This window comes from Acomys russatus, chromosome 19 (assembly GCF_903995435.1).
Source record: "Acomys russatus chromosome 19, mAcoRus1.1, whole genome shotgun sequence".
Taxonomy (NCBI): Eukaryota; Metazoa; Chordata; class Mammalia; order Rodentia; family Muridae; genus Acomys; species Acomys russatus.
Genome location: NC_067155.1, coordinates 7710081 through 7728930, shown reverse-complemented (window position 1 = coordinate 7728930; position 18850 = coordinate 7710081). Strand labels below are relative to the sequence as shown.

The 18850-nt window shown below is 53.0% G+C and overlaps 1 protein-coding gene across 1 annotated transcript; it reads right to left on the bottom strand.

Moving 5' to 3' along the window:
* Nucleotides 1-212: 212 nt before the first annotated feature.
* On the bottom strand, nt 213-18430 carry Epn1 (epsin 1). The gene is given in 12 exon segments (XM_051162359.1): nt 213-819; nt 978-1235; nt 2457-2543; nt 2681-2791; nt 3151-3454; nt 4838-4921; nt 5501-5575; nt 5937-6061; nt 8818-9067; nt 15123-15383; nt 15385-15452; nt 18276-18430. Coding segments are annotated over 12 exon segments (1977 nt in total). The 5' UTR covers nt 18421-18430; the 3' UTR covers nt 213-610.
* Nucleotides 18431-18850: the final 420 nt, after the last annotated feature.

Here is an 18850-nt window from a genome sequence, read left to right as displayed (position 1 = left end):
TCCTTACACTAGGGCCACGGTTGGCCATAGCCCAGGTCCCTCCCAACCTCACCCAGCTCAGCACATCTCAAAGAACTGAATCAGGGAATCCAAGGCTTCAGAAAGGTTAGCTCCCAGTTGATATCAAGAGGTGGCTCGGTCCAAACCCTGAGTCTGCCCTGGAAGAGGGGCTTCTCAGGGACACATGGATGGGAATTTGGGGGAGCCACACCCATGAGAATTGCCATTTATTCCCGAAGTTGCCAAAATCATCACCAAGGATTCACCAAGGGGTGCCAAGGGAACGAGGAGGCTCAAACACTGATTGGGGGCTGTCAGGAGTTTGGAGGGAGGTGGAATGGGTGGGGGAACCCCAGCTGTCCCTCCCCCATCTAATGCCACAGAAAAGGGTCCTCCTCTGGCCGGCTCCCCTCCCCATCCCCCAAGTCCAGTTTTTCTCAGGCGGAGGTGGGTTGGGGACTTGGGAAGAGGGTGTAGTGTGAGTGGGCCCCAGGAAGGGGAAGGGCACTGGGGGGAGGGTCCCCCGTTTTCACATGCACTCACAACACTGATCTCCCAGGGAGCAGAAATTGGGGAAGCCAGCTGAACCAGGCCTCCCTCCTACCCTGGATTATAGGAGAAAAGGGTTAGTGTTGGGGGCTGGGGGACCCGGGGGCATCATGGGGGGCAGGCCAGGGCCTCCACCAAGAGGAGAGATGTAGGTGGGTGGCGCTCCAGGTACTGGGGGCACAGGACTGAGACGGAGCTGGTTCAGGGTGAGCGTCGCAGGGGGTGCTGGCTGGAAAGGATTGGTGACGGAGGGGCCAGTGGCTGTAGCTCCTACAAAGAGAAAAGAAATGACAGACATGAAACAGTCTCCAGGTGCTGGTCTGCCCAGTATCTGTCTGAGATATACAACCAGCTGGAGAGCAACATGCCTGCTCCATGAGAGGGACCAGAGAGAACCAGGGCACAGAAGTCCCCCTCTGCACACTCACCGCTTGGCAGGAATGGGTTGGAAGCCTTAGATCCTGGCTGGGTGGGGCCTGGCCGGCTCACCAGCGAGTCCAGATCCACGAGGGCTGCATTGGGGCCTAGGAATGACTCCGGAGTCTTCCGTATGGGGGGTGTGGGAGTTGGGGTCGCAGCAGGTGGGGGACTCCCCACAGACTCAGCCAGAGACCCCCCAACCCCACTCATGTCGAATGCCCCAGGGCTGCGAGCGGGTACCTCTCCTGCAAGCAGCTCCAATTCCCCTGGAAGAAGCCAGGACAGTGCTCAGAGAGACTGGCAGGTCCACCCTGGGTTGGGGGAGTGGGGTGGGAAAGGAAGTGGGTGAAGTCTCAGGAAGGGACAGAGATGCACAGTGAAAGGCTGAGCAAAGCCGGGACTCAAAACTACGAGGATCTTATTGTGGTGAGGAGGTGCAGAGGGAATGGCAGATAACTTCCTAGAGTGACAGTTCCAGCAAGTACAATCTCTGAGGGAGGGACAGGCCTGCCTATGGAACAGTCTCAAAGGAGCACCTTCCCAATGGGAATACTCCAGCTACATATGGAATTTTACAGTGCAGAAACCAGGGAGACACCTAAGGGCTGGAGGACAGACGTTGCCAGATGTTGCCCCACTGGGAATTAAGCAATGGAGCAGTGGAAGCACATTTCTGCAGCTCAACCAGTGCCTCAACTAGGAAAATAAAGCCCAGCCCAGGGGTGTAAGCCTGTAACCCCAGAACTTGAGAGTCTCAGGTAGAAGGATCACACAATCTTTCAAGGCCGGTCTGGGTAATAGAATTTAGCAAGATCCTGTCCCCAAACCCGAAACAAGGAAGAAAAAAAATTAGCCTGAACAGCAAGCTGGGAATGTAACTCAATCGTACGGCACTTACTTGCCTAGCATGGACAACTGGGATTCAATCCTACTATAATAGAAAACGCAGAGTGTGGGGAACGCATCTATAATTCCCAACGCTCAGGGCTGAGGCAGAAGGACAACAAATTGAAGGACAGCCTGGGCAACCTAGCAATGAGCCACCTCTAAAGAAAAAGTAACCCAGTGAGTGCCCATGTGGAAGGCACTAGCATGGAGACATAGGCCCACTCTTGGGGTATTTACAGTTAAGGGTCACAAAGCTGGCTCAGCCCACAGCTGCCGCTCAAGGTAGCTACTAGTCTGCTCCTGGGCCTCAGAGACACAGTTAAGCACAACGCAGCCAGGTGGCAGGGATTAACATGTTGACTCCATTTGCCCAATTCCTGCCCTCATTCAATAAATGATCCAGAAGCAGAAACAGCACAGATGTGACTAAGATTTCCAAAGTTACACATCTCTCTGTTAAGAGGGGTGGCTGGATCCGAGTCACTGTACCATGTGCATTCTACACCCGTAAGTACAGCAGGCATTACCTGGAGCAAGGCAGAGACAAGGAGGAACCGGTTATAGGGGCTCCTGGGGATTCAGGAGGAGGGGTGACTCACCCGTGCTGCTCCCAGAGGTTGGCAGGGTAGTGCGGAGTCGGTCGAAGTCTGAGAATTCATCAGGCTCTGTGTCAAAGCCCCCGACAGCTGTGGAGCCAAGATGGGCAGCTAGCTCAGCACCAGCCTAGGGACTCTACCTCATCCTCCTCCACCCTCGGGACCCAGATAAACTCAAGACTCACACCAGGACTGCTGCCCCAACCCGGGCCAGGGCAGCCCATTACCTGCAGTGCCATTGCTGCTGGGCTTGGCAGGTGAGCCTCCCCAGGGGTCTGAGAAAGCCGGGGCAGGTGCCCAGGGGTCAGAAGATGGGGGTCCACTGGCGGGAGCACCGCCTAGATGAGGAAGGAGACATACGGATGAGGAGCCTCTCCTGCTTAGTCAGCTGCTGCTTCTCAGTCTATGGTGGTCCAAACCCACCCAAACAACTAGCCTCACTTTCAGGCCCTTCTATCTACACACACGCTAGCGTTAGCCAGTCAAGGGTCACACTGGGCCCACCCACATCTGCCCTCAAAGCACCCTCAGCCTCCCCAATCTTTGCCCCCTACAGCCTTCCTTACTTAGCTTCATACAACCAAGCCCCGCTCTCTCCTCCCCAGCCATCTCACGGCCCCCACCACGCCCAGGGCATCCCTGCCTGAAGGGATGGCTTGGCCCAGGAGGCTACAAAAAAGCAGATGGTGATGCTCACCATCAGAGCTTCCCCAAGGGTCAGGCGTAGGGCCCTCTCCAGCTGCAGGAGCTGGGCCCCCACCCCAAGGATCAACAGAGGGCCCTGTAGGGGCTGCAGGCCTCCAGGGATCCCCAGAGGCTGGCGTAGGGGCTGCACCACCCCAAGGATCAGCAGCTGGAGGGACGGCAGGTCCCCCCCAAGGGTCTGAGGCAGCAGCAGCTGCAGGGATGGCAGCAGCCACAGATGCTGGGCCCCCCCAGGGGTCTGAGGCCTGTGGAGGGGCTGGGGTTGTGAAGACATCGGCAAGATCCATGAGCGATGACTGTGGGAAAGAGAAGAGAAGGGGCGTGAGATGCAGAGTCAGGAGACCGCCACAGGGGCCTGCACCTCCTCTTCTCAATCCCAGATCTGCCTACCATCTATCCTCCCAATTCCGCCATCTGGCCGCTTCCCACCTAGGTCTTCCTCCAGAAGGCCCCAACTTACCCTGCGCACCAACCCTGAGTCCTCTGAGTGCAGACAGAGGTGAAGCCCTCCTCCCTGGGACCAGCAAACTGAATGGCCTTCCCTCACTCACTGTGTGTGTGCCTTGGCTTAGATTTTTAAGCTGATCCAACCCAAGCCTCACCACAGCAAGCTTTCCTTAACCCTGATCACATTTCTCCTGATGCTACATCGCTATCCTGCAGTGACCACCATGCAGCACAGCCTGTCTAAGGCTGCCTGTCTATATGCAGAGACTTAAGCAATGCCCTGGTGTTCTGAGGGCAGGCACGTAAAAGCAGCCCACACCTAAGCCTTCACCTGACAGTGGAGATCACCCACATAGGCATGTGCGCACGCCACACATTCATTCCCATCGGTACCCAGAAGGCAAACAGCCTCAGAGAGGACAGCCAGGTCTTCCCCAAGTAGCCACATTACACTCTGAGTGTAAAGGCAAAGGCAGAAAGGATCAAGTGCATCTCCCACAGTACTGGGATGCAGAACCTCCCATGCCTAAGGTCAGCCTGAGCAGACACTGCTGCCGGGCAAGAAAGTCGCATTGGGGCTAGAGCAGAGTACTGTCCTCAGATGCACGAAGCCCTAGGTTCAATCCCCAGCCATGCAAAAACCATGCATGGTAGCACATACATATAAATCCCAGCACTCAGGGGGTGGAGGGGAAAGCATCGGAAGTCCAAGGTCACCCCAGTTACACAGAACTGAAAGGTGCCTAGGCTACATGAGACTGTGACTCAAAAAAAAAAGAAAAAAAAAAGTCTCATCAGCTAATCACAGAACACTGACTAGGGAGCAGCTACAATGCCAATGCTGCCACCGCTGCTGCAGTCTCAGCCCCAAGTGTAGCCAGTCCTGACAGAAAGACCAGAAAGACTGTCTGGCCTAAGCCTGTCTAAACACAAAACTATGAGAAAACAACTGCACATGGCCAGAAAACTAACAAGATTGAGCCCACATCAGCTGTGAGCACAGGAGTAACAGACCAACTATTTTCTGCCTTGGTCAGGGGAGGCTCAGGCGAGGACCATCAACCCAGAGTGTCTAGAGCAGCATGGGCAGATGAGCCCTGAGTCCTGCTGAGGGTGGTCAGGCGGTTGCTAAGAGTCTAGGCCCTCTTGCCTTCAGCCACAGGGGAAGCAGCAGCACCCACTTTACAGGACAGTCATCCCTGACCCGGAGGACACAGCACACGGGCACTCACCTCCTCCTTGCCCCCAGTCTCCCTCTTGCTCTCCTCTATTGCCATCTGCAGCCTGAGGTCATCCCCACGACGGATCCGCTCTTCCTATGGGGTGCAGCCAGACAAGTGGGGTTCAGAACAGGAGCCATGGGAGGGCAGCTGGCCCAGCCTACAAGTCCCCATCCCAACCCTCTCTCCCCCACTCTGAAAACAAAACTGGAAAAATTAAAATGGGATGTGGACGATGTATGGAATGGGGATGGGAATGGGACACCTGGGTCAAAGGTGGGGCAGGGGGCGGAGGAGCTGGTGCGGCCTAGGCAGGGAGGGGGCTGTGAACAGTGCTATGAGAGGGACGGCCGAACCTGGCTGTGAAAACAGCTTAGGAGGCACTGGGACCCAGGAAGAGCAGGTGGCCCTCTCATCCTGGCCTCCTGCTAAGGTGCATGACTTAGTGACTTGTACCCTCCAGGCAGCTATAGCAGATCTACCCAGAGTCCTGGGTGTCCTCCCTGGGCTTCTGTTTGGACCAAGGTTTCTACAGCTAAAGACACTGAACTGAGGGCTGAAGGTGAACACAGCTGAACTCAGGGAGGCACACCAGGAAGGGGCAAGGAGTAAAGACCCATGGACCTGAGCAAGGAGTCAGGAAAGCCCTGGGAGGGGCAGGCAGCCCACTCTGACCTTATCGTGTTCCTCTCGGCTCAAACTAAGGGCCAGCTGGAGCTGGACGTCATCCTCGGGGCCGCAGGACGGGGGCTGGCGGAGAGAAAGTTTGAGGGGCAGGGCAGGGGAAGCCAGAGCCAGAGTAACAGGCAGAGAGGCAGGCCAACAAAGGGACAGAAGTCCAGAGCCGAGCAAGATCAGAAACGAAGGGACCCTGGTTCTCCCAGATCAGTGAAGATGGGCAGAAAAAGGAAGAAAGAAGCTGCGCACCTGGCTGCCAAAGCCTAGGACGGCTTCCAGGAGGGAGGAACTAGAGGTGAAGGACCAGGAAGCACCAGAACAGAGACAGAGGGGACAGGAGGGGAGAGGAAGAGCAGGTGGAGAGAGACGGGCGAGCATGAGGACAGGATGGCAGAACAGAAGGCAGCCCCTCTCCCTCTGCAGTGCCCCATACCTGGTCAGCCTCCTCTTTGCTCATGGCTAGGGCCAGCTGCAACTGCAACTCCTCCTCCCCGCTGCTCTGTGGCCAGGCCTGCTCTGCCTCGGGGGGTGGTCCAGAGCCCACGGCTGCTGAGGAGGCTGGAGACGGGAAGACATGAGGACACAGATGGACCAGAGGCCAAAAGATGCAAACCCACAAGAAGTGGGGCTGCAGCCCAAAGCCCAACACAGCATCCCCACCCCCACACAGTAAAAAAAAAAAGCCTCTGAGGGCCCAACTGGGAGGGAAAGTTATGGAGCCAGAGTCCAGGGAGGGGCAAAGGACAGCCCCACCCTCAGAGCAGCAAGCGGCTGATAAGGAGAGGGAAGACCAGGGTGCAAAAGGACAGCAGGGTCCTGGCTTCCACAGGGATCCTCCCTGGCTTCCCAGGCCACGAGAGCAGAAAAGGGCCACCAAGTCCAGGCAGAAGTGCAGCCCTGGCAAGAACAGCTGGCACTTAAGAGGGAAAGCAACATCTGTACAGACTGTAGAACCAAACAAAGGGAACAAGAACCCTTGGTGTCAGGGGGAGGACAAGGAGACAGGCCACAGGAAGATAAAGAGTCAGGCTCCAGAGCCAGCAGAAGGCGGGAGAGGTCAATGGTGTCCTCCCAAAAGGAGGACCGAGACCCTAGTTCCTGCAGTCGGCACCTTCTCATCACCGCCGTCAGCCCTGGCACTGGTTCCCTGACAGAAGGCAGGCTCTCTAAGCTCTGCTCCAGCAGTGATCCAGAGCTGATCCATACACCACAGCAAGCTGTCTGCTTCTGTCCCCAAATCCCCTTCAGCCTAGGACAGATGCTGTGTGGCATCCTCCTGGGGTGGGTGCTAGCAACCCATACCCCACTGCCAAACCCTCATAGTGCTAATACCTTGAGGCTCCTCCCACCAAGGCTGAAACTCCTGAGCTGAAGGCCCCACTTCACACCTCACAAGGAAACAGGCACCAACCAACAGCACCGGAGCTTCCCACACCAACCACCCGGGTTCACGCTCCTGTGGCTTCCAGCCCTTTGTAGCCTCTCCAACTCCTCTAGCAACCCTCCTCCCTCCCCAAGCAGTTTGCTCTGGGACATGGGTCAGCAGGCCAGAGCCGATGGCCAAAGCTGGATCTTTATATGGTTCAGAAAGAAAATGAAAGAACATGGCAATCATTAAGAAATTCCAACTTAAACCAGGCAGTGGCGGTGCACGCCTTTAATCCCAACATTTGGGAGGCAGAGGCAGGCAGATCTTTGTTTGGTGCCAGCCTGGTCCACAGAGTGAGCTCAAAGACAGTCAGGACTACACAGAGAAACCCTGTCATGAGAAACAAAAAGCAAACAAAAAAATACCAATTCCAGTTTCAGGGTCCCTGACAGGAACATGGGAAGCATGTGGCCCAGTTCGTCATCTGTGTGGGGAGCAGGTGAGGCATATGCCTCAGGCTCCTTCAGTCAGCAAAGCTCAGGGTTCCCAAGTGTCTGGCCTCTCCAGAGCTTGGCCATGCCAAACAGCTAAGAAGCCCTCCTCACAGACACTAGGAAGATGGCTTAGCGGTTGACACACTTGCTGCCGAAGCACAAGGATGGAGTTCAGATCCCAGGAACCTACCCAAATGCTAGGGAGTCTTAATGGCTCGCTCACTAGCAATCCCAGCCTAGGAAGATGGAGACGAGCTGGCTCCGAAGACTAGCACATTGGTGAGCTCTGGGTTTGACTGAGGCCATGCATCAAAATAAAGCACAGAGCAATCAACATTGGGTCTCCACACGCATGGCCATCTGCTCATATGTGCATCCCCATACACACATATGCATGCACACCATACACTTTCCACGAAGCCAAGCAGGCATGCTCCTTGCTCCAGGTATCCCTCCTCAGGCCAGCCCAATCCTGGGCTTCCGCTCTCTACCCCTGCCAGCCATTCCTGGACCTCCCAGGTTCCTTCCCTCAACTGCGCTCCTTGCTTTAAGCTCCACATGAGTATATCCCACAGTGTCTCCAAATCTGAGTGTAAAATTAACACTGACCCAAAACATGATGCACCAGACAAAAGGCCTCCAGCTAGAACCAAGGTCACAGACTTGTGGTCCAATCTACCCTGCAAAGTCCAACTCAGCTCACCCCCAGGGCAGCACTGTCTCCCCATCACCACAACCACTTGCAAACTCAAGTGTTCACAACTGTCCTCCTATAGTCTCCCTAACACTCTTCCCACTTTCCCTGCCTTGGTGCCTCAGCATGATAAAGCAAAACCCCTATATAATCCAGAACCCCACATCTGCCACTGAACATGTCACTAGAGAGGCCACAGCCTTATGACATGGGATGCACTTTCTCTTTATGCTACTTCCATTTTTTTTTAAAGTGCTCCTCACTACCCACTCAACTTGAATTCACTACCTATAGACAACATTCTCTGATCTCACAAAGTGACCCTGGCAGTCCCCTCAGCCATGGTGCTGACCTCCTTCCTGTGCCATCCGGGCCTCTGCATTGCCCTTTAACTTGAAGGACAATCTACAGAAGGCCAGACTGGCAGCTCCATCACGCCTGAGCATGTATGTCCCCATCAGGGGCTGACCTAACCCTGTACCTGGGGAGTCCCGAGCCCCAAGCAATCTGACAAGATGTGGGTGCACCTGCCTGTCCATCAGGGACTCTCCTGGCTACCCTCAGGGTCTGGACACAACTGGGCCCAAAGGAGGTATTCAGTAAAACTTCAGGCAAGCTGAATAAAATCTCTAGAGCCTAAGGCCATCACACAAGGCAAGGGAGGAAAGGGGTGGATCAGCTGGAATGGGCCCACAGAGAGGAACAGAGGACAGATCCTAGCTGTCAGGGACGTCCAGGAGTGGGAGAGAAACCTCACCCGTGGCAGTCTGTGCCAGCTTCTCCTTGGTCTTGAGCGCGTGGGCGCGCTCTTCCCGAAGCCGATCCTCATCACGCAGCAGAGCCACCAGCTGCTTGGCCTTCTCCCGCACATTCACACCCTGGTCCTTGCCATCACGGTCCACATACTGGAAGTCCTTCAGCGTCTGCACAGCGTACATGTTCTCTTTGCACTGTTGTGAGACACGCTCAGAGCCAGTCTTGATGAGGTACTCCATCAACGTCATGGCCTGCAAGGTGCAGGTACACCAGTCACTGACACTGAACTCCACTGGAGAAGAGACTAGAGACTGTGTGAGCATTTGGGCCCTGGGGCACTGCCCACGTTCAAGTCTCACAATCCACTGTCTATCCACACAGTAGAGGGGAGAGAAGTGGGACACAGGCTACCACGAGCCACACACTGTGCTTGGTGAGAAAGACACCAGGAACGAAGGCCACACAATGTGTGGTCCCATGGATATCAAGTGTCCACAAGAGACTAATTCGGACAGATAGAGAGGAGGGCTGCCAAAGGATGAATGTGGTGGGAAATATTCAAAAACTTCATGCACCTGCCGGAGGTGTGGCTGGCTACCAGCAATGAACACACCAAATACCAATGGACTGGTCACTTGGAAAAGCTGACTGCCGTGCGTAGACTCTATGTCGATCAGCGGCAACGACACAGAAGACAGAATGGCAACCACCAATGCAGCAACAGAGGCAAACTAAAGTGCAGTAAGTCGTAAGGATGCAAAGATAGCCTGCTCCTAAAAAAATGAGATGCTGCAGGAGCTTTCTGGGCCCTGGTTCTCACAGAAAGGACACACACCCAAGCAAAGCCACACACCACAGCAGCAGGGATGGCAGACACAGCAGAAGCACTACTGCTCAACGGCATCCTTTACTATCTTCCCTACTTTACAAAATGCAAACAAATCCCATTTTCAGCAAGATGAAATTAAGTCTTAAGGGAAAAAATAGTAATTACAACCCAGGAGCCAGAGAGATGGCTCAGTGGTTAAGAGTACTTGCTGCAATTGCAGAGGACCCCCAGTTCTATTCCCAGCACTCACAGGGTGACTCACAACCATATATATTCCAGGTCCAAGGGTCTAACACCCTCTTATGCCTCTGCAGGCACTAGACACATAAGCAAGTGGTCCACACACACAGGTACAGGCAAATACTCAAACACACAAAGTAAAATTAAATAAATCTTAGACAAATGAAATAAATAACCAACCCAAGGAAAGATCTAACTCAAGGACTGTTTCCAGAGTACTGTCACTGCCATGCTCCCTATAAGATTCTGAAACAGGCTAGGTCACTTGGCCAAAGAGAAGAGCACACCTTAGGTTTTTGCAGATGTCTACAGAACTTCAAGTTCCCAGGTATGGAATGGAATGGGAAACACTTAGCAGACGAAGCAGCCACAGGTGCTAAACACTATCTAAATAGTGAAATTTGCCATGAAACACTGCTGCATCCCATTGATGTTGTGTGATGGGGGGTGGGGGGACAGGACAGGACAGACAGACACAGGGATTTGCTATGTAGACCACACTGGCCTCAAAACTCACAGAATTTCAGCCTCAACCTGAGCACTGGTGTTATAGGCACAGCCAGCACCCGCCCGGCACTGGAAAGGCTTTCTGATGAGTATGTAAGCCCCAAGCGGCCCGTCAGTGTGTACTGTCAGAGGACAAAGACCTCTGTGCAGTCTTACACAAAAGGGAAAAGGCAGAGAGGCAGGTCTTGTGCTTTGAAATCCAGAATCTTTGAGACTGAAACCAGGAAGACACTGCACCTGAGAATTCTGTCAGAACAGAGTTCTGCCAACAGCCATGCAGGGACGGGGACAGGAGGACAGTATATAAATGACTTCACCTTAGGAAACACCGTACTTTGTGCTGGATGGTTATGAGAAGCTTTCATCTTTGTAGCTCTATGGACTTTGGAATTGCAGCTAACAACTATGTACGAAGCAGGAAACTGCTCAAATACCCAGGCACAGTGCCATGCGTACAGAAACCACTGCAAATGCACTGAAAGTGCCCAACAATACAGAGGGTCAGTGTATCAGAGGCACAACGGTTATGTGCAACAACACAGAGAGGCACAGATCACCATTACCCCACATCTGGTAAGTAGGCAAAGGAAGACACCCCAGAGAGCACACACTACTGGTCTCTAGAAGAGACTTCACAGAGGCGCTGGGCACAGGAGGCCATGAGGAAGCCTCCTAGAGAACTGGACGGGTCTCCGCTATCTCGCTCTGAGAGGCAGCTCCAGAGGTGTGTGCGTTCCCACAAACTCACTGGGTTACACACTTATGCTTCAGTTGATCTGTTACACCCAGTGAAAAGCTTGGATTTTGTTATTGTGGTGGAGGTGGTGGAGGGTGAATGCAGGCTACTGCGGCTCTCAAATAGATAACCCATGGAACTTGCTAAGTTTTAAATCAGTTCCACCCAAGAAGTCCTTCTACACTCAAACAAACATTTAAAACAGGGTCAGCATCTTTCTCTATAAAGGTCCTGGTAATAAATATCTTCGTTTTCGGGGCTGGAGAGATGGCTCAGTGATTGAGAGCACTGGCTTCCAGAGGACATGGGTTCGATCCCCAGCACCCACATGGCAGCTCCCAACTGTCTGTAACTCCTGTTCCAGGGGATCCAACACCCTACACAGACACACATGCAGTCAAAACACAAACAGATAGACAGACAGATAGACAGAAAAATGGATAGATAGATCAACCTTCCTTTTCATACTACACAGTCTCTGTCCAACTACTCCAAAGTGGTAGCTGCAGGGGCCTGGCTATGTCCCAATGAACTTTACTTAAAAATCAGGTAGTACACAAGACTGACCCACAGCCTGCCGTCGGTCGACTTCTAATTAGTGTAAGTTAAAGACTGGGGCAACTGAGACTTATATTCCTCTAAAACCATAGGACACAGAGGTGGATTACAAGTCTCCATTCCCTGTCGGCCAGGCCTATAAAGCACATAATCTCCACAGGGGCTGACTATACCTACAAAGGGCCCCTAGGCACGGCTGCACCAGTAGGAACTCCAGCACTGCATGAGAAACCAGAGATTTCAAAGCAAGTGGGGCACGGTCATAGACACAAGGGTTAGGCATTTGCAAGCATTCAAAGCCACGCGCAGCACCCCAGGATCCCTGCCAAAGAGACCACATGATCAGAACTGGGGGGAAAACTGCTCTCTTGCCTGGTAGAATAGCTATAAAAACACCATGCCAGGCATGGTAGCTCACGCCTTTAATCCCAGCACTCCAGAAGCAGGGACAAGTGGATCTCTGTGAGTTTGAGGCCAGCCTGGTCTACAAAGAAAGTTCCAGGACAGCCAGAGCTGTTACAGAGAGAAACCCTGCCTCAAAAACGAGGGAAAAATCATCTAAAGTCTGGTGTGGTAATGCACAAGTTTGAGACCAACCTGATCTACACAGTGAGTTCCCGGACTATATTTGACATTGGGGGGGGGGGGGGGAAGAAGGGGGAAACACAGGACCACACACACACACACACACACACACACACACACACACAGGACGATGGACGAACAGACAGATGGGGGGCAGGGAGAAGAGCAGAGCAGAATCAGCTGGGATCCATGAGCAGCCCTGTAGCCTCTTCCAGGAAGCCTTTTCTAACTGCGGGAGGCTAGAGTCCTCCAGCAGCCCCCCTCCAACTGCAACAGGCCAACCTCTACGAGCATGAGAGCTGGCTAAAGGATGGGCCCACAGTAAGGCCAGAAACAGCCCTCCTGGACTCCCACTACCTCAGAAAGCAACCCCCACCCCGCTCACCTGCCCTCAGAAGCCCATCCACATGTCCTGCATGCCCTGCCATACCCCATCTCCAGTCACTACAATGGCATACTCCAGAACACACTGGCCCTAACTAAGGCCCCTCACTCTTCCAGGCTCCCAGCGGTACAATCTCAGCCAGTGAATCTGCCTTCTAAGGCCCTCCCCACTAAAGCCCTGCAGTCCTGCCTCCTGCTCATCCTACCCCACCCTCCCCCCAGGGCTTGCTGGTGACACTGGGACTTTCCCCAGTTCCCAGCAGAGTAAAAGTCACCTAGCTTTTGATTTTTAAGTCCAGTAAAGAACTGCATCGGTGGGCTGGAGAGATGGCTCAGTGGTTAAGAGCACTGCCTGCTCTTCCAAAGGACCTGGGTTCAATTCTCAGCACCCACATGGCAGCTCACAACTGTCTGTAACTCCAAGATCTGACACCCTCACACCAATGCACATAAATTAAAATTAAATAAAATATTTAAAAAAAAAAAAAAGAACTGCATCAGTGATTAATCGCGAGCTCTGAGCAAGCGGTCTTGGGGTGTGCTGTGATGCACATGAAACAGGTCTCAGTTCTCTGCTTCAACATGCAGACGGCACTATGGAAGCCGAGACCATCCCACCTCGGCAGGGATAATCCAGGACAGTGCAGACTTTTAAGCTGGGGCCATGAGAGCAGATGCCTCAAAGTCTCCTGAGATACAAGGCAGGCCCCCAAAGCAAAAAGGCATCAGGCTCACCATGCACCCAACGAGCAGTGACTCCTGCTTATGGCCACCCATCCTATGGAAGGGAGTCCAGCAACCAGCCCGATGCCCCACAACCAACAACGTAATTCAGCCAGCTGACCCCAGTCTTTGCTCCTCTGCCACAACATGAGAACAAAATGACCAAGTGCGGGAGGTGACAGCAGCGCCCCCAACTCCTCAACAGTACTGGCCAAACCTGACACACACTTGCTCAGAAGTGCCCTGGATGCATTTCCTTCTGAAGAAAGCCTAAAATCTGAGTGTTTGACTCCTTGTGCACGTAACACCAAACTTACACACCAGTATGCCCTCTGACCCAGCAACTCCAACACCAGAAAAAAGCAAGCACATCAGGATATTAATAGCATCAGTTTTGCTTAAAAAAGCAAAACCCTGCCCTAGTCTGGTAGTTGTAGACCTGTAATTCCAACTGCCTGGGGACTGAGGAAGGCCACAAATTCAAAGCCTACTAATTGTACCACAGAGCAAGGCGGAGGAGAACCATGACAATTCAGCAAAACTTTATCTCAAAAGGACAAGCAGAAGACGCAGTGTTGAGCGTGGAAACAGATGATCTGTTTGCCTACTGTGCGTGAAGGGCCTAGATTTAAAACCCAGACTCACAAGCAACAACAACCACGGAGCAGCGTCCAGACGTCCCCAAAGTTCCCCTGCGCTCCACTGTGTTATCACCCTACTACAGACAACATTGCACAGGCACCAGCCTGTCACCAAGGCTCTGCCTTTCGTAGCAGGTCAATAAATACCAGCAAGCCTGACATCCACCTAAGGTACCTTACAGGGAAGGTACCTGAGAGGCACATGCTGTACCAGCATGCCCACAGTCCAGGGCCATCTGGGAAGCAGAAGCACACACCTCAAAGGGAAAATGGAGGTGGCCTTCAGAAGCTGGGAGCTAGTACCAACAACAACAACAAACAAGGACCAGGCGCTCACATCAGCTCCGCAAAACCCTATCTCAGAAAAATAAAAAATAAAAAAAACTAAAACTAAATAAATGAATAAAAAGGTATGTCTATGCACTGACAGAATCTCAAAACTCTAAAGGCAGAAGAAGGATCACTACAAATTCTAGGTCAGCCTGAGCAATACAAAAAAGAGCAAAAGAAAACAAATAAGTTTATCTGCACAGATGTTTCTTCTTGTCGTTAATTGTTGCCTTAATGACACAGTGCAACAGGACGTTACACACCACTTGTGTAGGTGGTGTAAGCAATCTAGAGATACTCGAAAGATACAGGAACGTTACCCTGTCTCTAACAACAAACACAGCACCATTTTATAGAAGATACCTGACCATCATCAGACTCTGCTCAAGGGGAAAACTAGAAATCTAGGTCCCAGGGACTTAAACATAAGAGAACAGTCGTTCAGCCCTGCTCCAGTTCTGTTGCCCCAGGGGGCCACACCCAGGTGCTGACCTTGTAGACGTGCCCCCAGGGGGCCACACCCAGGTGCTGACCTTGTAGACGTGCCCCCAGGGGGCCACACCCAGGTGCTGACCTTGTAGACATGCCCCGGGGGCCACACCCAGGTGCTGACCTTGTAGACGTGCCCCCAGGGGGCCACACACCAGGTGCTGACCTTGTAGACATACCCCGGGGCCACACCCAGGTGCTGACCTTGTAGACGTGCCCCCAGGGGGCCACACACCAGGTGCTGACCTTGTAGACATACCCCGGGGCCACACCCAGGTGCTGACCTTGTAGACGTGCCTCCAGTTCTTGCCGTGGTCATTGAGCCGCTTCCAGATCATGCTCATGATCTCGGAGAAGGCCACAACATTGTAGGTGAGGTCAGCAATCTCTGACATGAGCGAGCTGGACGGGCCCCAGGGATCATTGCTCGTGGCCTCCCGGACCTTGATCTCGGCCTCTGAGTAGTTGTGGACGATATTCTTCATCTGACGCCGCAGTGATGACGTCGACATGGTGCCCAGTAGTGGTGTCAAGGGGCACCAGCCCCCCGGGGCATGGAGAGATGACGCGACTCACAGAGGGAGACCGCAATGGGCGCTGGTAGATCACCACATCTGAGGAGGGAGAGAATCGTTGGAAACACAAAGGAGACATAGGGCTAACCAGCACCCAAGCTGCCTCTGAGTCTCCCCTCGGCAGGTTTCCCACCACCCTTGAGGGGAAAGCTGAGAAGACTCCCAGCCCTGTGAACCTCCGTCTTAAAATTAGCCTGTGCTTTCGGTTCCTCAAACAAGCCTAGCTGCTTCCTGCCCAGGGCCCCAGATCAGCTGAGGCAGAACCTGCAGTGGCGGGTCAGACTCCCACTTCCTTCCCTGGTTCAGCCACCTCCTAACAGGACAGGCCTCAACCTTTGGACAGACCGTAGCTTTCTGTGATACAAAACGAAGTTCTGTGTGATAAGGGTCCTACCAAACAGATGGTTTCAGTAAAGGCTGGCCAGCTCTCAGTGCCCCGTTGCCCTGCTAATAAATTCCCCCCTCCTCCTCACCAGAGACCTGCCACACAACCCCAGGGCTCTGCTTAAACTTCCCAGACCTAAACTCAAATGTCATTGTCAGTGTTCTTAGGAGTGGATTCTTGTGATTTTAAAGCTCTTTGTCTGATTCTGAAACTAGGGTTGACCCAAGACCCATAGTAGTGGCAACGAGATTTGTTTGGATATGGTTTTTCCTACAAAGAAACTGGCTGGGGGCAAAAAAACTATTCAGTAAACAGTGCAGGAAGGAGAAAGAGGGAAGCAAAGGCCTCTGGAACAGGAGTCATGTCAGAAAAGACCAATGAAGGCATTAAATAAATGGTAGGTAGACAGAGGAGATGTCCCGGGGCAGTGAGAGACTGGGGGATGCCCAGGGACTAGGTGTACCAAGGGCAAGCTCAAGGCTCAGAGGAGGAGAGATAAAAAATGCAGGAGTCCCCACTAAGGGACACAAACTGTGCCAAGAGGCGCATATTGTATCATTTAACTCTGAATGCAGACAATGGCCTCAAGTAAGTTAAAGAATTTGGCCATGGTCACATCATAAATGCCAAAGCGGACTCAACTATGAAACCCACTTCCCCTCTATGACTCAAGTTTTGGAGGGGTTGCGGGTGTTGGTGGGTTGGCGTAGCAGCTTTCTACATAGCCCTAGCTGGCCTGGAACTCACAGAGACCCACCTGTCCCTCCCTCTCTCCGAAGGTCTGGGTTAAAGGTGTGTGCCATTAAACTCCTCATGCTTTTAAATTAACCTAAATAAAGTAGCCTGTGCTGTGACCAGCTGATGAGAAAGGTATCAAGGGCAGGAATCAAGCAAATTACTAACAAGCACTTCCACAGCCCTCACGTCCTCCTAGGCACCCATTAAGTGCCTTCCACTGTCAACTCAACTAATCCTTACCAATGCATGACTCACAGGCACTTTACACAGGAGGGAACTCGGGCATACTTAACACCTTGCCCAGGGACACACACCTCACAACTGGAGCAGCCTGGGTCCAGAGTAGACTCCAATCAGCAGTCTATGCCTCTCCAACAAGCCATGGAGGGCGATTTACTGAGCCCTACCATGATCCAACCTGAGGGAAGACATAGGTGAATGGGAGAAGCTGCTCTCCACCATAAATCCAGGCCAGAGAATAGAGCACCCGTTAACAGTCGTAACTAAGCAAAACACAAACAAATCAAAAAGGAAGAAAGAGATGTGACAAACAAGGAAACAGAAACTCAGGGGGGGAAAAAGTAATACAGAATTATGGGGAGACAACAGGACAGGAAGACAGAATGACAGGGTCATGGAAACAAAACATACAACACACTGGGTTCTGGACTAAGACCAAAAAATTAAATTTAAAAAAAAAAAAGATATAATTAAAAAGAAACAAAATTCAGACTCCAGCCACATAAGCAACCAGCAAAACAAACCTTGTGACTCAGTTTCACCCAACTAGGTAACAGAGGGAGGGAGGGAGGGAGGGAGGGAGGGAGGGAGGGAGGGAGGGAGGCAGGCAGGCAGGCTGGCTACTTGGCAAGTTTGCTGATCAAATAAGATAAGTACCTAAAGGGCTTCGTTCTGTGCCTCACAGATAGTAGGTGCTCGATACCCCCGCCTGCTATTATATTATCAGAGAAAACCATTTCCAAAAGGGTGGCATCTCAAGATGCATTATCAACTACCTACTTCAAGCATGTTTTTAAAAATAGTAATAATAATTGGATCTCACAGAAACTGAGAATGAGGCCATTTTCCACTTTATTATTAAACAGTGCAAACAATACAGTGAAATTCTCCAAAGAGGAACTCAAAGGGTATCAAACACAAAGTGAAGCAAAATCTCTAATAATAACCAGAGCCTCTAGTAATCACCCACTTAACTCCAGGCCAGACAGTTAGGCACTTTTCCAGCACCACCTCTATAAATGTGCAGAGACCCTGTGGTGCAGGAACTATGAATGCTTCCACTTAGAAGACTAGGAACCTCAGGTCTGGAGACCGAGGCAAGCAGTAAGGGCTCTAGATTCCACAGCCAAGAGCTACCACCACACCAGAGACTCAGAAACCTGGGACGAGGCACATCCTAAACCAAAGCAGAGGTTCCTGGAATAAAAATAAAAAATTTAAAAATTAAAAAAAAAAAAAAAAAAAACCTTAGGGTCTGTGACGATAGCAATGATTGGGAGAGAAATATGCACCAGAGAGAGACAGGAAATGAAGACACAGAAACCCAGAAACACAAGAACAGCATTCTGACAGGAACACGGAGCGATCCAGGGGCACAAACACACGGCATTAGGATCTCCAAACCCTTCTGTACAAACACCGAAACACAGGGGCAGGGCAACACAAGCAACAGGGCCATGGGAGACTGGGACACTGACAAACCCAAAAAAGACACACACCGGCAGGCAAACCCGACCCGGGCACAGCGGTACAAAAGCAGCCACAAGCCATCAGCGGCTGGAACACCGGCTCCGAGGCTGGCTGGACCCGCGCGCGCCAAGGCCCAGACCGGAACACCGGACTTGCCGCGACGGAGGCCAGCATTGCGCCCCTAGCTCACCTCGGCCCGCTTACACGGGGCTCCCAGGGGTCATGACGGTCAGCCCCCTGCCCCCGCTCGGCCTCGGTGTCGCCGGGCGCACGCCGGGCTGCGGGAGACAGAGATGCGCACGAGCGCACGCGCGGACGCACGGAGGGCCGCACAGCGACGGCCCCGCCGCCCCGGCGCCCGGGAGGGGCGCAGAGAGCCGGGCGGGGGAGGGGAGCCGCCGAGCGGACGGGAAGCAACCGAAGGTGGCGACAGACCGGAAGCGGAAACGAAGGCGCGCGCCCCGCCCTCTGCACCTAGCCCGGCAGCCTCCACTTCCGCGACCAAACCCACTGGGGTATCATTTCCGGCGCACGGGACTGCGTCCGTATGCTCTTACGTCACTTCCGCATCAAGTCAGCGGCGGAGATCCGGGAAATGTCAGAG